The sequence below is a fragment of the Patiria miniata genome, unplaced genomic scaffold (genome assembly GCF_015706575.1).
Source record: "Patiria miniata isolate m_02_andy unplaced genomic scaffold, ASM1570657v1 HiC_scaffold_1, whole genome shotgun sequence".
Lineage (NCBI taxonomy): Eukaryota > Metazoa > Echinodermata > Asteroidea > Valvatida > Asterinidae > Patiria > Patiria miniata.
The window spans coordinates 30,785,214-30,802,923 of record NW_024037047.1 but is presented as its reverse complement, the minus strand read 5'-3'; the positions used below and the strand labels follow the sequence as shown (position 1 = coordinate 30,802,923).

At 41.9% G+C, this 17,710-nt stretch overlaps 1 protein-coding gene across 6 annotated transcripts in view; it reads right to left on the bottom strand.

The window, feature by feature from the left end:
• LOC119728691 (syntaxin-like) overlaps nucleotides 1–17,710 on the bottom strand; it is a 79,970-nt gene that overhangs the window by 28,706 nt on the left and 33,554 nt on the right. For 4 of the 6 annotated variants that reach the window (XM_038201056.1, XM_038201049.1, XM_038201033.1 and 1 more), the window contains exons 4-9: nucleotides 13,803–13,877; nucleotides 11,875–11,948; nucleotides 9,943–10,051; nucleotides 7,262–7,264; nucleotides 883–956; nucleotides 260–397 (exon numbers count right to left, since the gene is read on the bottom strand). In XM_038201056.1, coding sequence (XP_038056984.1) covers nucleotides 260–397; nucleotides 883–956; nucleotides 7,262–7,264; nucleotides 9,943–10,051; nucleotides 11,875–11,948; nucleotides 13,803–13,877 — 473 coding nt within the window. The remainder of the gene's footprint in view (nucleotides 1–259; nucleotides 398–882; nucleotides 957–7,261; nucleotides 7,265–9,942; nucleotides 10,052–11,874; nucleotides 11,949–13,802; nucleotides 13,878–17,710) is intronic. The other 2 variants (XM_038201029.1, XM_038201041.1) reach the window with 1 other exon arrangement.

The following is a 17,710-nucleotide window of genomic DNA, read 5'->3' as shown; positions in this document are numbered from 1 at the left end:
CGTAACTTGAAAAGTACATGAGTGATTTGAATGATACTTGTACTAAAAGAAAGCTTATGAATTGGAGTTTCATATCCTAGAGTTTGAAAGTGCTACATGCAGAACTTCACTAAAACAATGGTCCCGACATTTGGGTTTCGGGTTTTTTTACTCACCCTGTATTTGGGATGAAGTACCAAATGTTGGGGATTAATAATAATTTAAGGGTGCACATATAAGTACATGTACATGTGTGTCAAGAAATACATGTGTTCAGTACCTGACTTTCCACCAGCATGGCCATGTCCATGAACATGTCGTGTAGTTCTCGGATGCTGTTCTCCAATTTGATAATATCGTTGTGGCGTGCTTCTATATCCCGCAGGGTCTGTTTGGCCTGTTGTGTGTCCATAATAATCTGTGGGAATAAGCAACAAAATCAGCCACTGAATTGACTTCATTCCTTTCTGCTGACACTTCAATAGAGGGCAATGTTTATGGTCTGTGTACTGTACCTCAGTTGTAACAGTTTCTGTATGCATATTTCCATTTAACCAGTTTGCGTCGGAGGCCGTGTTAACACGCACTGGCTGTTTTGATACACAGGCACGGCTGACGGGTAAAAACGTCAAGCCTGCCTCGACTCGTGACTGACCTAAATAAATTGCAAATTGTTGAAAACCTAGTTTCTATAATCCCCCCCCCCCCCATTTCACCATAATTTTCAACTATCTATTAAAATATGTGACCATGGATCAATCCAGACAATTTGGCATTTGCTCAGAATATCTACTACAAAGATTTTCCACAGCTCTTTCTCCAGTACGTATTTAACTGAAAACGGAGAAAGTTAATAGAGTTGTGTTTTATTCATTGTTTATTTCTTGTTTGCAGTCAGCTTACACCAGATGTAAATATGGCTGGGTTGCCGCTCTCCAACATATCTTCCAACTCTTCATCGGTGGTGGACTTCCCAGCTGACAAGAGACAAACACACAAAAAAAGGTTGCAGTTAAAATTTGAAATATCAAAATGTAGCTACATGTACTTCTAAAATGTCTTGAATGACTGTGGATACAGGCAATGTACTTGTTCTGCATAGCCCCCCGAGGTCCGACACACAAAGGGAGAACAACAGATCCTTTCAGTCCTCCGGTTGGGTCTTTTGTTCAAAACGGTCCTCTGTAGTAGGTTTGTGTGCTTTGTCTATGAAAGAGTGTTATATTTCAGGGACAAAGGGAAACACAAAGCATTGTCCACGAGAGTATAGTAAAACCAGCGTGACTGTGGATGCAGGCAGTGTGCGGCCCCGTGTGAAGCACCTTAGTATGCAGACTTCAGGGCCGAGTTCGGGCGTTCTGCTCTTGACACGGGTGAAATGTGGTCCAATGGAATGGGGTGCTGTGGTCCAATGGTTACAATGTTCGACTCATGTGCCGTGGTACATGGGTTCGAATCCTGTGCAATCCTGTAATCCGGAACAGGATCTCACACCACTTATCCGTTAGGGTTTTGCCCGAACAATATACCCGTGTCAAGAACAGACCACCGGAGCTCCGCCCAGAAGAATTCCAGGAAAAAAAAAAATTCTATTCATAAGTGACTCGAGACTCACTCAAACAACGACTCAAAACACGAAGATGTTTTCATTTGAATCTTGAAACAGGACTCAAACCGAGTAGTTAAAGGTACAGCAGATCATTTCTCATTTGTCATTGTGTATTTGTTTTGTTTGGAGCAACACAGGTGCTCAAAATCTAAAGATGTGTGCTTAACAACCAACTTGATGAAGTTTTAGCTCTGTGAATGCTGTATATTCTGAGAAAACAATGTTCTAGGATATTGCAGGCAGCCGATTTCTGGCACACAATGGCAAGCATCTGCCGAATTACAAACCAACTACTGATGGAAAATTCCAACAATGTGTCACTTGACGCATCTTTGGAAATGGCCTTCTTTATATTGTTTTCTTCCAAATGACAGCATGCTAGAAAGAACAATTCACAGAGAGTTTAGTGCCATTGCTATCTTTAAACCAAGTCAGCTTTTCAGCATTGATTTCGTCCGTTACTTTTTGGATTGCTGCAAACGATCTACTCTACCTTTACGAACCCAAACTTGAGCTCAAATGAAATACGCTGGGATTGGCCCAGATTCCTGGCTGCTCCAACTGCAGCCAGGAAGTTTGGGAACGAAATTTAGCAAAAGGGCACCAATGAAGTTATCGTTAAGACAGTTCAGAACCTGTGCAAAGACTAAGTGAAACTACAAGTGCACTGAACACATTAGCGGGGCTGCCAACTTTGAGTAAGAGCTGAAAGTGAGAATTTGGCGATGGAGCTTGATCAGAAGTAATCATACTATAAATAGGAGCACGAAGTGCGAAGCCCAAACGGCGCGAGTTCAGGACGCTCTAAGGTGCGATCAGGACGCTCTAAGGTGCGATCGGAGGCAATTTTTGACCACTTTAACCAATAAGCCATTTGCAAGTTAAATTTGAATAAAATCTGAAACGCTGACTTAATCCAATGCTTTGCATGTTTTAACTCTGCATTCTCCCGACCAAAGCGACTGTTACTATATCACGTGATTCGGGGCCAGCCTTATGCGAGCAACCCCAGCTCCAGCATGGCCTGGTGTCTTTGTGCCATTCTCACCCATTGTGAAAAATGTATTGGTGCTGAGCGTCTCTTACGTAACTATGCAAGAGCTTGCCCCGAGTCATGTGATTAGCAACAGCGTCTTTGGCCTGGAGAATTCAAAGTTAAAACTTGCCAAGCATTCTGAGCAAGTCAGTGTACCAGATGTTTTTCAAATTTAAATCCCAAAGGGTATAGGTCACTCGCAAATGGCTTATTTTTTTGAGCAAATGATCATCCTAAACATCACTTTCGAGTTTTATTTATTGCTTTTTTTAGCGTGAGAAACCCCGTGTGCGCGTGACAGAACAACGTGACATGCGCGAGTCTCACGCTCAATGCGCGAGAGTTGGCAGCCCTGCACAACCTGCAAAGAAAATATTCAATTGTTTTTTTCTGAACATATAGGAACAAATATCTGTACAAAAATCTCCATACATGCTGAAAGATAAAAGTATATTGAAGTTAAAATCTATCTAAATAATTTCAAAATTATGAGAATATAGATGTACAGGGTTGACATCACTATACACCATTGGTAAGAGTTTATTCCCATGTTTGCAACCAAATGAAATAAAAGTAGAGCTACTTAAAAAAATTCACCATGATGTGCAGTTACTTTGTTTTTACTTTATTGACCAAATGTTCTTATAGCTAACTTCTTCACTTTACTTCAGTTTACTGTATTTTGGAGTTTTTTCTGAAGAATTTCAGCATTTCTACACCTTGTGTCAAATTTCTACACCTTATGTCATATTCGCTTTGTGCTTGAAAAAAAAAATCTCCCATTTTTAAAGTTGATTCTCCAGTGAAGAAACAATTTCATTGTGGTTTTGACACAAGTACATGTACAATCTAACCTTGCTTAAATCTTTAGAAAAAATAACGATTAATCACACTTTCTTGTAAACTTTTCCAAAAACAAGAAGAAAACACCCAATGCAAGGAAGTGTGAGAAACAGCCGTTTTATTCCCAATGATTTGCATTTACCAATGGCATACTGTGTGTGAAGTTAACGATTATCCAAAAACATGCAGGGGAAATTACAGAAAAAAATCAAACATTGAAATCTGGAGGGTTTAAAAAATAATCAAAACAATATGGGAGAAAATTCAAGAAAAAATGACTTCAAAAAGGTTAAATTTTTACAGAAAGGTTGTAAGAAATTAGTGGGGAAAAAATATATCAAGAATACAAACAAAATTACGGTAACTCAAAGCAAATTTACGGCGATAAAAGCTTTCTGTTCTGCGCTATCTTCTGTTAGTTATCACGCAAGCGCGAGTGTAAAATGGAATAATGTACTGCGTCTGTGTCCCACACACCACGAGGCCTAAGACCGAGTGGTAAACAGGGAACAGACATACCGGAACTACATTTCCGTGTTCCACGAGCACGAGTGGGCCAACGAATTTAAATCTTCAAGCAAACTTGACGCACAGTAAATATGGAACGCGCAAGCTGTACACAAACTTTTCAGCGATTAACCTATCACACGTGCATGTTGTACGGAAAGGCCGGAATAGCGCGTGCATCTTAGAATAGCGCAATACACTGTGTGAAGTATGGACCATGGCCCTGCTACATGGTTATATGTAGCACAGCTTGTTGCCATGGATTGACCAATCAGGATCGAGGATTCAAGTTTATTTGAAGATAATGTACATTTGAAGATGTACTGTTATGAGTGATCAACACGTTACTTTAGAGGGGCAAACCATAACATAATGTTCTGAATACCGTAAGTGTATAAAAAAAAAAGAATTAGTCCTTTCAATTTATTTGAAAAATTGCTCAAATAAAAAACTTTTTTTGTTGATAGCATGTTGACGGGCTGGTCTTGCAGGATATGAAGCTGGTATAATGCCTCCTCCCTATCAGCTGATTGAAACTTCTTTTTTCTTTCTTCCAATTATGCCAGTTTTGCAAATTCAAAAGAAAGCCACATCTAAAGAGCACTTACATAATCTTTCTTCTAGGATGCAAAAACTCCATTCTCATGTCATTACCATTCTCATGTCAGAAATGTACGAGTGAAAAATTCTGCTCAATTTTGAGTACTGTACGGCACTTGTACCAAATTTGTTCCAAATTGCTGCAAAGCATGAGTGTGTCAGTGTGGTGTGTAGTGTGTACTGTAGCATTTGTGTATGGTGCAAATCGAGGACACACACGTGCAACATCATCAGTGAATCAAAGTCAGGAACCAAATCGACGACAACCTCGATTAGAAAACATGTACATGTACAAAACCAATGAGAGCTGTTGCAAAAAAACAAAAGAAAACTGAAGGACAACAATAGAAACTCCTCGATTTACACCATAAACAAACGTGCTAGTGTGTACTAAAATTAGTTTCATAAAAGTGTCCAAAGTCCGAGTATAAGAAAAGCTTATTAATTCACACGCTCACAATTTGGTTCTTTCCAGTGTTTGACTGTGTGTTTTGATCAGTGCAAGTAACCAACTACATGTACATGTTTTTTGTTTGAATGGTGTACATACATGTACCTGCACCAGATTTCACTAAACGATGCGACGCGTCGCAACTTGAGTTACGACGTGTAACATGAAACAACTCGCGATGTGTCGTACAATCCATTTCACGAAACTTGCGATGTGTTGAACACGTCGTAAGTTCCTTGACAACGGCTTAAAACATGTCGCAAGTTACAACGTGTCTAGTGGTCATCGCAAAATAAGAAGAGCTCTTTTCTTAGCCAGTTTTATGCCTCAAACATCACATAAATGAGATTATAATACCGAGGCAATGTGTGTAAAATTGTACATTTTTACGAGATTATAATACCGAGGCAATGTGTGTAAAATTGTACATGTTGTAAATTATAGAAAATGTATTGAATAATTATGAAATAGCCTGGAATATTGCAGATAAAATTTCAAAGAGGCTATACAGTCCACTGAGAGCTTGTTTTCCTTTTAAATTGCACCACACGGCCGCCATTTTATTTGACGTTTTAACAAATTTTGGGCGGAGATCCGACGACTCTTTGTTGAATATCAGAGGACTATTTACTGTATGGTAACTAATGACATTAAACAGTCATCGAGTTGTGCTAAAAATACACCTACGACGCATCGCACTTCCGACGTGTTTTGTGAAATGGATCGCAGGACGCGTCGCAGCACTGCTATGCATCGTAAGTTACGAAGAGTTTGATGAAATCGGGTGCAGAACATGTAGTTGTATCAGACTAGGAGCACAACACTGTTCTGTTTGGTGTGCGGTACAAATACATGTAAGGAAAAATTGTGCACCAAGATTTTGACATTGGGCGCACATGAAAAAATAATGTCTCTACATTTGTTTTCCTTTCTTTAAATATTTTTGTTTCAAAATTGCTCAATAATGCAATGTACTCGTATTCTATGATCAAGCAGGTCTACAAACCTACATGTATTACATTTTGTGTAGGAAATTTAGCTCATAAAAAAACTTGGAAGTGCTCCATTTTATTACTTTTCTCTGTTCATGCATTTTAAATGTAAAAAAGGTACAAGTACCGGTATTCGTTCAAATAAACAAGTACAAATACACATGTACCGAACGTTTACATGGTATTTATTCTGTTTTTGTGCATGCACAGTAAATGCGTGCACAAAACAAACTAAACTTATTCTATGCACACGTGTATATAATCTTGTTACATGTACATGTACATTTTCTGTAATGTACAAGACTTTGACAGAATGTACATGTACATTGTACAGTGTACGTGAATGTGGTTCTTACATGTACATGTACGTGTGCATACATGTATAATTCATTACTGTACATGTACCGGTACATGTACATGCATGTACATGTACATACGTGTACAACTGTGTCTTGGTGAATTCATCTTTAAGTCAGGCAGACTGGTGCACAATGTGATGGAATTGTTCAGTTGATGACAAAAAGCATGGAATTTGGTACACAATCAATGAATGTCATTGGAGGGTTATTTGGCTATCCGCTCCGTTCACAAGTACCCCCTCACCGGCAAAGAAAGTACAGTTGGGGGTGACAGACCGACGCCATCTTGCCTGACTGCAATTTTGCTGCGACGTGCGGCCGTACCACTGCGTGTACATAGTACAAATCCCCTGGTGTACAATGTACGTGCTTCACACACAAGGAACAGTGCGCGTCCACCAGCTAAATGTCCTGCCCATGGGACGTCGTTGCTAGCTAAAAGGGCGCCCTCTTTCGTTGGCGCACGGAGCCCATTGGGCCATTGCAGATTTACACTTTTGAAAAAAATATAGGTACAATAACAAGCAATTTTCAAAATGGCTGTGCTGCTTGTTATTCTACCCTTTATTTTTTTTCAAAGGACAAATCTGTGATGGCCCTACAGCCAAATACCTTTCTCATGACATATTCTGACTGTGTGCCAAATTCCATGTATTTTTTATATGAAATGAACAATCCATCACCAATCTGACGTTCCGGTACTACATGTAGGTGTCTGAGATAAAACTGGGGGGAAAGCTATCAAAAAGTGTTGTACACAAGACATCAAAAAATGCGATTTGTTTTTCTAATACAAAATAAATTCAAAAACCACAAGATACAGCTGCTTTTGAACAGGAATGTCAAAAAATTGCAAAGAAGAAGCAAAAACAAAGAAATACTTACTAGCTATTTATATGAAAGCAAGGTGAGAAAAAGAAAAAGAAATAAATACTGATTTAATGGAAAACATTTAAGGGGGACTGTGTACTGGTAAGCATAAGACTTTTCTCACTGCAGAACCAACCAAAAAATGTAACAATGATACAAAATATTTTTATTTTGGAATCCAACTTTTGAGATTGACGTGAACCACTTGTTTTGTTTTGTCTTACACAGTGGGGGCAGCAACACAGCCAAGGAGTTGTGGGTATTAAAACAGCGAAGAGGACATTTTCAAATGAAGAAAAAAATGTAATGGAGGGGTTTAGTGTTCTAGCCAGGGTGAAATTATATCGTAGGGACAATTTGGTCTGAGGACTAATGTGAGTGCGGAGCGCGAAGCCCTTACGTCATGGGGTTAGGGGCCCACTTCAGGGGTCCGGGCCCACGTCAAGGCCGCGGATAACTTTGGATTCTAGATGCTCTGTGGTGTAATCTTAGGAGATTCCTGTCAATTTTCCCCTGCACAATTTTTTGAGCAGAATATTTTTAAAATTGAAAGGAGAAATTGTGTTTGATTTGTTTCAAATACAGGTATGGCATCGCAGTACTGGTATCGTATGGGGGACGTGCGGTTGGATCATTGTTTATTTCAAAGCTTCTCTTGCTGTGTCGTACGGCCAGTGCGTAATGTGCGAAGTCGCCGCACTCATACGAACAAACACCAGCAAAAAAAATTTTTGGCAAGCAAAACTTATTATAGTGTAGTGATAGCGTAGCCGCACAATTTAAGTGCAGCACTTATTTCCAAAAGTGTAGTGGGTGAAAGCGCTATTTAATGCCTGGCTAGAACTCTGGAGGGGTTACCATGAACTGATTCTTGCTGGTACACAATGTGGGAATGGCGACTCTTAGAGGTGGCTTAACAGTCTATTTCACATAGTATGCCTGCTAACACTACCAGCTGAAATTGATAGCATACTGTTGCACATTGAGGTGGTAACAAACGGCACAAACCAGTGAATACATGTTCATTGTGCTTAGATGCATTTTACTAATGAGCAGCTCTGAATAACTGGTTACTGGAAGTGAGCCGTAAGCCGACCGCATCCTTCAAAACCCACAAGATCTGCACGAGTGCAGGTATGTTTTAGGAAATCTAGAGCCTAAGAACCCCTTTACACAGGGCTGCGACCTTTGGGCCTCCCTTGTGCGACCATAAAACTGGCCAGGTCACCGTTGGAGGCTCAAATGAGGCCAAATGGTTGCCGAGGTCTTTCAAAGGTGGTACGTAGGATGTTCAGACATCGCCATGGACGCCATGGTCGCCGTAAATTTTCGAACATGTTCAAAACAGTCGCACAAAGGTCGCCGAGGAGGTTGGTTGCTCAAAGGTGGCTCAAATGAGGCAGAAGGGGGAGGCACAAGTATTGCCGTGGTGGCAGAATGGATGCACAATGGTCAGCCAATGGTCGCCACGTAATACATCCGTTCTGTTGCAAATTTTACCATCAATCTGGGCGATGCTCCTGCCTCCCATGTGCCTCAAGGGTCGCCTAGGAGGCAGAAGCATAGCTGAATTGTCGACCAGTGATCGCCGTTTGTTGCCATTGGTCGCCGATGATGGCAAGGAGGCGGCACAGAGGAGGCTCAATGGTTGCCCCAACATTGCTCGGGGGTCGCTTATGTTGCCTATAATGGCGGTGGTTGCAGTTGGTTGCACAGGGGAAGGGGAGCCAGGCAAGTGGCTCAGTGGATGCACAGATCGCTCGTAGCTCGACATGAAAATGCCCGAAAATTGCAGTTTTGGTGGTTCAAGGGAGGCATAAGGATCGCTGGAGCAGTTACATAAAAACAGGATTTTCTAGGTTTAGGCGACCATTGAGCGTCCTGGCCATTTTTTGGTCGCTCATACCGGTAGGTGGTACAAAGGTCGCAGCTCTGTGTAAAGGGGGCCTTACCACTGTGATATGAAAAGATTAGTTTGCATGCACATGATGTGTCTCTCCCAAAGGAGCTCTCATAAGCAGTCGAAAGGTGCCATCTAATGTAGATCCACAGATTCTATAGAGTTAGGCCGAATTCAGTGTTTCGTTGGCCCTAGGCACCGGTATTCCTTAGGCCCTACCTGTACTTCACCCAAAGCACCGTCACCAAAATTGATGCTAAGCTGTACTTCGCAAGCCAGGCCAAACTGGTACAGTTTTTGGCACACTGTGGTCTTTTCATAGGCCCTCAATTTTAGGCCATAGGCACAGTATCTATAGTGCTTATTGAATAATCTGGGCCAGAACAGCCAGCATGTTGTTGACCTAATAACCTCTGATACTACGGTAGGTCATCTTAATTTGAATATTAAAGTACACGTTCAGTAGTACTACATGAACATTCCACATCTAGTCGAACTTCCCAGCTGGGCCAATCACAGTACGGGGAAGGTGGTATCCTCACAGCGCATGGCAACCAACACATTTTCAAAGCTCTAGGGAATACCCTATCCTCATCCTATGAGGTCCGGCCACATACATTTAGTTTTGTACATATTTATGTATTTTACATAATTATATACAAGTATTTACTTGTAGTTTTATATATTTTGGTTTAAGAAGTAAAATTTGCTTAGGCATATTTTCAGCTAAGCAGCTGAGGGAAATTCGGCTCAGCACAAGCACAGTGATATTGTGGTACCTTGGCCAGTTACTTACTAATCTCTAGTTGTCTCTGGATACGCCCCTTACACCTCTCTCTGTAGTCCGTTTGCGTGTTGTTGTAATCTGTCATAACCTCCACAAACTTCCTGGAAAGCGTCGAGTGCTGGATAAGAGTTGTGAAGGGAAAACAAGAAAAGACAAAATTTATAACGTTACCCCCGGTTCAGACAGGTGTTCCAGAGTGGCGCCGAACCAAACTGATTAGGAGCGACTCGAGGTCCACCCAAATATATTTTGGTTTCAGACATCAATTGATTCTTGGTAAACCGTGGATATTCGTAGACCAATCGTGAATGTGTGACTGGGGGCTTAAAGGTATAGTCCATCATTTGTAATTTGTGCATTTTGATCGTTTGAAGCAACAAAAGTGCTCAAGATCTAAAGAAGCGTGCTGAACAACTAACCTGATAAAGTTTCAGCTCAGCTTTAGCTGTATATTTCGAGAAAAACAACATTCTAGGATTTCGATTTCAAATCAAAAGTTGCTGAATCATGTTTTGTATTGGGCCTGAATTCAGCGTCCGAGACACGTTCTCACTGAGCAGCTACGCGATGTCACGCACTGATCCGACAAATTATAGCAACCGCGTGCGCGTGTGCGTTGTGTCAACGCTTGCGCGCGCTTCGCCGAATAAGAAAACAAACTACTAATTTGAATTTCTTACGGTGCTTCTTAAGAAGCACCGTTGGAAATGCCTTCTTTTGTTGATTTCTTCAAAATGACAGCTTGCAAGAATTTCACAGGGAGTTTATTCCCCTTACTATCTTTCAACCAAGTATGTTTTTCAACAATAATTACGCCAGTTACTTTTTGGATAGCTGCAAATGATGGACTCTGGCTTATAAGGTACATGTCAGACAGGCGAACTTTAAACAATGGAGTGTTGTGTACAAACAATCAAACACACGATCTTTGCAACAAGCTGGCATTGCGCAGCATTGACTAGAGCGACATCTGAAATCAAGTCGCTCTTGAGTCGTTCTGAACGACTCTGACAGTTGATCTTTCGCCATCTGGCGCGTCTAGCTTTTCATGTTCTTAATTCAAATCTCACCTTTAATTTGGCTCGGTGCGACTCTAAAATGCCCGTCTGAAACGGGCATTAGATTGTCAAGTCAGAGGATACCGGTACATGCAATATATCCAAATAAGATGAACGGCATATTCTCCCATCAAAATTCTCCCAGTTTGCACCGAACATGTCTTCATCTCTGATTTGTGTGATCAGCCCCACTTGCTAAACCAATAAATATCCCAAAACAATTTTTAAACACTCAAAGGACATGGCAGTTTGGGTGAAGTACTTTGACAGTCAGGTTGGCGTAGGGGTGTGCATCGGAGCCGGGTACCCGAGTAACCGACCGTTGATGTCAGGAACCAGTTCCAGATTATGGGATCGGTACCCGTAACCAACTTTACAAATTACTTAGCAATTCCCAGACAATGAAAAACAAAGGTTTGGATGCAATTTGTGGGGAATTTTCAAAATGAAAACCAGGCTACATGGAAAACCAGAACAGATTTCACATTTATGTGGATTTTAATGCTCGCAAAAGACGACGCTCGCAAAAGTTGCAGTTTACACCGTTAAACTATAAAGCCCTTCAGACAACTTCCGGGATTTGAATTTGGGGTTGGGTTTCCTTTATGAGTACACCGGTACCCGTGTTTTACTTCAATAGGGTACCCGGTTCCTGTACTACCCGCACACCGGTACCAGTATAGGTTCGCGCAATGGCACGATACTTTCTTTACTTCCACCTCTGTGTGCCAGGTTCGAATCCCAGCCAGGCTCATAAATGGATTGGGCTCTCAACTCTAAAATCACACATTTTATTCATCTACTTTCTTTAGGTTTCTTCGGGATAGCATCCATCAGTTTCATTTCTTTAGGAGCTATACAGCCATGTTTTCAAGGAACTTACCTGGGTCTTTCTTATCCTCACGTCCGCTGCGTTCATCTTGGAGCTTTCTTCTTGCTCAATGCTCTGCTCCATAACTGAAACGAGAACCAAAGATTCATGAAGACAGTCAACAGGGGAATCCAAATCGTCGTCAGAGACCACACAACCAAGTTGAAGCTGAATCCCTGTATAAACCTGCCCCCTCCCATCCCCCCTGATAACAATAACAACGACACTTCGCCTCGCACACATAACACCTTTAGCGGTGATGATAATAATAATACACAGAGGAGCCAACCACAGGGACACACTGTACGTGTTCTACATAACCCCCGAGGACCGACACACAAAGGGAGAACAACAGATCCTTTCAGTCCTCGGGAGTTGGGTCTTTTGTTGGAAACGGTCCTCTGTAGTAAGGTTGTGTGCTTAGTCTATGGGAGAGTGCTATATTACAGGAACACAGGGAAACACAAAGCATTGTCCTCGAGAGTATAGTAAAACATGAGTGTATGTGACCACAAATTCGTAGCCTTGTGGAGACTCACACACAATAGGGAACAAAACATTGTAAAGGTCTCCACAGGGCAATTTCTATAGATGAATAGGTCTCCACAAGGTTTTCACGAAATAGATATATGGGTTTTACTCAAAAACTAGGAATTTCCAAGGTGGGTTGATCTGTCGCAAATGGAAGAGTTTTAGAAAAGGGATATTAATTCCAAATTTCAGCCAAGGAAACTAATTCTGGTTAAAATAAGAGCATTTTGAAACTTCCCTTTCAAAATTGAACACTTTACTACACGAGAACAAAGAAATGTCTCCACAAGGATACAAATTTGAGAATGGGTGCCTCCCAGTGTTTTAGTGAAGCCAATCACAAGTCACTCCATAAGTCCAATCACAAGAAACAGGAGATAACTAATAACATGGAATGCTTTTGTCACGGTTCATTTGAATAGTTGTTTTGACTTGACTTGGTTGACTTGTGATGCATGGACTTGGAGTAACTTGTGAGGACTTGTGATGGACTTGACTACAACACTGACGCCTCCTTATCCTTCTCTCGGCCCCATCCAAACTGTATCCTATCCCACCACATCCCAACCCCACCCCATCCCAACCAACCTCACCCTGCCCCCATCATGTTCATGGCTGAAGTAACCTACTCAGAGGCATGCATACAACAGAGAAATTACGTAGAATTTGGGGAGCTAATCATCCTTAATCGCAGCAGAAGCTGAATTGCAAAGGACGCAAGTACTATGTGGTCGAGCTGAAGGCATGTAAAGGTGCCTTAGGCGCCGCCATATAACCCATGTCTTAGCCCCGAGCACACTAATGAGGGATCAGGTTGGCATGGCGGTACTTTCCTCGCCTTCCACCGCTGTGACCCGAGTTCGAATCCCGCCTGGGCCAACATGTGGATTGGCTTTCCAGTCCCTGCCTGATTCCGTAGGTTTCCCCTAGAATATCAAATGGGGTTTTCCACCCACCACTAAAACTGTAATTTCCTTCCACATCTTCTACCAAGGAACCCAACTGGAAATAAGTTGAAAGACTTTCGTGGTCTATCCCGCCCAAGTGCCGAATAATCACAAACAAACAAACAAACAAACAGCCAGATTGAAAATGTTAATTTTTGCGGAAGGAGGAAAACAGTAGAACCCAAAGGAAAACCCTCATGACACAGGAGAGAATCAACAAACAACTCTATTCACACATGACCCGAGCTGGGAATCGAACCCGGGCCACAGCAGTGAGAGGCGAGTGCTTTATGCACTGAGCCACCCATGCCACCATTACACTTATACTGTACACCATTAACACAACCACATCCCTACCCTACTCAAAAGCCCCTCAACCCCCTCCCCTACCTCACCCTTCACCCCCCCCCCCCCCCCCCACCATGCCCACTACCATGCCACTGTACTACCTGCACTACTCACCCTTTAACTTTCCCCTGACTCTGTTTGCTGTCTTCTTGATGTCTGCCATTAGTTGTTCCAGTTCCTCCTTCACCTCTGCAAAGAAAACAGACGAGCAAAACACCTGTGTTTACTGATCCATTCCCAATGGTATTTAGTCCCTGGTAGTGCTTTCTAATCAAAGATTGAACTGAGAAGAAGTCTGCTTGTGTGGTTCATTTTGGGCGGAGAATTTTGTAAGGAACTCACAGCATACACTGTACGAAAAAGAAACTGGTAGCTTGAAACTTCAAACAGGTACATGTACATGTCCCTAACAGATGCAATTGCCTTTTTGTGTTGGTTTTGCCTATATACTTCTAATAGCGTTGTGTATTAAAAGTGAAAATGGCCCCCATCCCTGACATGTTAAAGTTTCTGACGAGTAACAGAAACACTGGATTTTAATTTTTTTAAAATCTTTTCACAAGAGTAATCAATGTTGTTAATGCCAGAACTGTATCAGCATTCAAGAAAGGGATCGACTCTCACAGGAAAATAAACATTAGAGGATAGGGTTCTAAGGGCTTACATGCTCAAACGTTTCTTCTCATACATAAAACTGTTAGTGACGAGTGGCAGTACATGTATATTGTCGATAGTACATGTATTTTGGTAAGCCATGTATCTGACAAATGTTTGGGGTAGTTTCAGGGCAGCCAACTTTGAGTAGAACTAGAAGCCCTAAAGGCATGAGGTTCAGGGCCCACTTTATTAATAAGGGCCCCGAAAAAATTTGGATTCTAGACGCTTTGTGGTGCGATCTGGGGCAATTTCTGACCACTTTAACAATTATTTTTTAGCAAAAGATCATCATGTAGGCCTAAACATCATATTCGAGTTTGGAATCAATTATTTAGTGGGCGTGAGAGTGTGGGAATAACCTGAAATGCGTGAGAGTTAGCAGGCCTGATCTGGTACACGGTACCCTGTGGAGACATGCGCACAATAGGGAACAAAAGATTGTAAATGTCTCCACATAGCAATTTCTTTAGGTGAATACATCTCCACAAGGTTATCACGAAATAGATTTCCAAGGTGTGTTGATCCGTCGCAAATTGAAGTATTTTATGTAAGGGATATTAAGTCCAATTTCAGCCAAGGAAATTAATTCTGGTAAAAATAGGAGCATTTTGAAAGTACACTTTCAAACTCGAAAACTTTAGTACATGAGAACAAAGAAATGACTCCACAAGGATACAAATTTCAGTATGTACATGTAGGTCTCACTCCATTCATGTCTACCATGTCTACATTCAATTAATGTGAAACTGTACGTTTTGATCTGCGATTGGTCTGAACTCGCATGATGCGCATACATGTACATGTACATGTATGTGGGCACTCTGAACCAGTGTTGTATGACTCGAGTCACATTTTTCGTGACTCGGACTCGACTCGAGTCACATTGGAAAATGACTGGGACTCAGATTCGACCATGATGACTCGGACTTGAGCTTGGTGACTCGTGACTCATCAAAAGAAAAAACATAACGTTACGTACATGTATTTGTTCGACGAACGTAGCATTCTTTTTACTCCATAGACAAAACACGGCGCCGCGGAAAATCGTATAATGTTTGAAAAAAATTTGAATGATAAAACATGGAGGGGAGGGAGGGAGTGAAGGGATGGAGGAGGGTTTTTTTCGGGATGGGAATTAAAAGGAAAACACATTTTGGGTTTAAACAACATGTACACGCACAAGGTAAACTATTTACACTGGGATTTACTGAAAAGACAGAATGGATGATTAAAAATAATTTTTTTAAAAATTAATTAGTTTGGTGAACAACTAAGAACAAGTGACTCGAGACTCAGACTCGGACTCAAGGCTTGTGACCCGAGACTCAGACTCGAGGCTTGTGACTCGAGACTCAGACTCAGACTCGAGGCTTGTGACTCGAGACTCGGACTCGGGGCTTGTGACTCGGACTCGAGGCTTGTGACACGAGACTCGGACTCAGACTCGAGGCTTGTGACTCGAGACTCGGACTCGAGGCTTGTGACTCGAGACTCGGACGCGACGTTGATGACTCGACTACAACACTGCTCTGAACATGTACCGGTAGTGTGCACTTTCACATGACATTCGTATTTCATTCCAGGTTTCTGTGTCGTTACCTGTCCGTATACGCTACACTGGTTCTAATGTGATAAAACGAGCTTGCTGACGTGACCCGTTCCTCTGTACCCATCACACACGCATGTGATATATATGTTTGAAGGTTTCCGAGCCAAACGCTGCCGGTCCCCATGCTCCGTGCATTACATGTGGCAGGCGTCTGTCCCGTTTTTCCGACTGACTAGGTACAAGTTTGCTTTGCACTCTGGCGGAAACATAATTTGCCAGATTATGAGTCCTGTTTCCGTGGCTGCGGTGCCGAGCAAGTAAACCAATTAAAATCAATGCTCTTTTGGAATGGAGGAGAGACAAGAAGGGTAGAGGTAGGTGGGCTGAGGTATAACGCAAACGTGCTACAGACACAAAAGGTCAAATGTGAATAGAAAGACATACGAATACAAGGATGGGCCAGGATTTACATAAATTTACAGACTTGAATGTGGCAATAAATGTGTACTTGCAGAGTTCAGCAGACTGTGATAGAAAATTACCCTGTGTCTCATTCATCTGTTCTCCCCTCCCAAATTTATCTCCTTCTTTTACCCCGTTCACAGAAACGCTCATGCGTTTGCTCCTTTCTCCTCGTAACCCACCCCCCCCCCTTTTTTTTGTCCAATTCGGGCGAATTAGCTTAAGTTGTCTAGTGACAGTGTGTGACACTCATTTAAATGGGCCATGTTTTGTGGACCGTAAACTTTGAAAATGGACTCTCTATGGCAAACTCTTGGTGGCGCACTGCATTGTGAATCGCCCGAATTAGCCACCATCAAACTCCTTTGCTCGTTCATCTACCCGTACTCCGTTTGATCTTCAATGACTTGGCTTGTCACCTAATTAATCCCTCTTGGTCTGTTCCCCTTTTATCCGTCCTCTGTGCTTCCTTCTACCCCATTCCCTGTGATCATCACCCACACTGGTGTGTCCCCTCATTAATCCCTTTTGGTCTGTCCCCTATTTAATCCGTCCTTTGTTCATTCTTCTACTAATCCCCTTTGATCTTCCCTCTTCTGAGTTTCTCCTCCCAATACTGCGTGCCTGCATACTTGCTTCTTGTACCTCTGTCATTTCGCCTCTGAAGAAGATCTTTAAGGCCGCCTTAATTTTTTGCATTTGGATACCAATGGACCATGTCAAACCTGCTATATTCCAAACTTGGATGTTGTGGTCACATGATGCTGATTGATCAGCAAACTGTTGTATTCTGCACAATTGCTGAAATATGGCTGGTTTGGAAGCATTCACATTTTGCGTTCAATGCGGGCAAAATAACATTAGAAAAACATTGACACATCTACCGGTAGAGATATTTATTTTGCGTGTCAGATGTCAGTTGGCATGACATCACAGGTCACATGGTCTCAACGTTCATTATCTGCATTTGTACAAGTACAGTCGAACTCGGCCAGACCTAGCAGAAGTGTTTGTTTTAATACGCCAATTATTTTCCTCCATCCATTTACGTGTCCTTTCTATCTACGTTTACAGTAGGCATGACATGTGGTTTACATTGTAACTGCCAAAATCCCACCAACCATAATAAACATGCACTCAATTTCCTGAAGGATGCACATGTACATACACATTACGTACAAGTACGTATTGCATTTCCCAAGGAATTCCCACATACATTGTACATGTACATGTACATGCACATGTACATTGTACACAGCATAAGAACAATCTTTCAAGTTGCCAGCTGACGTCTTCGCAATCATGAAAAATTAATGGCGCGTTTGTTCTGTTGACTGCACCGCCAGTGGGTCAA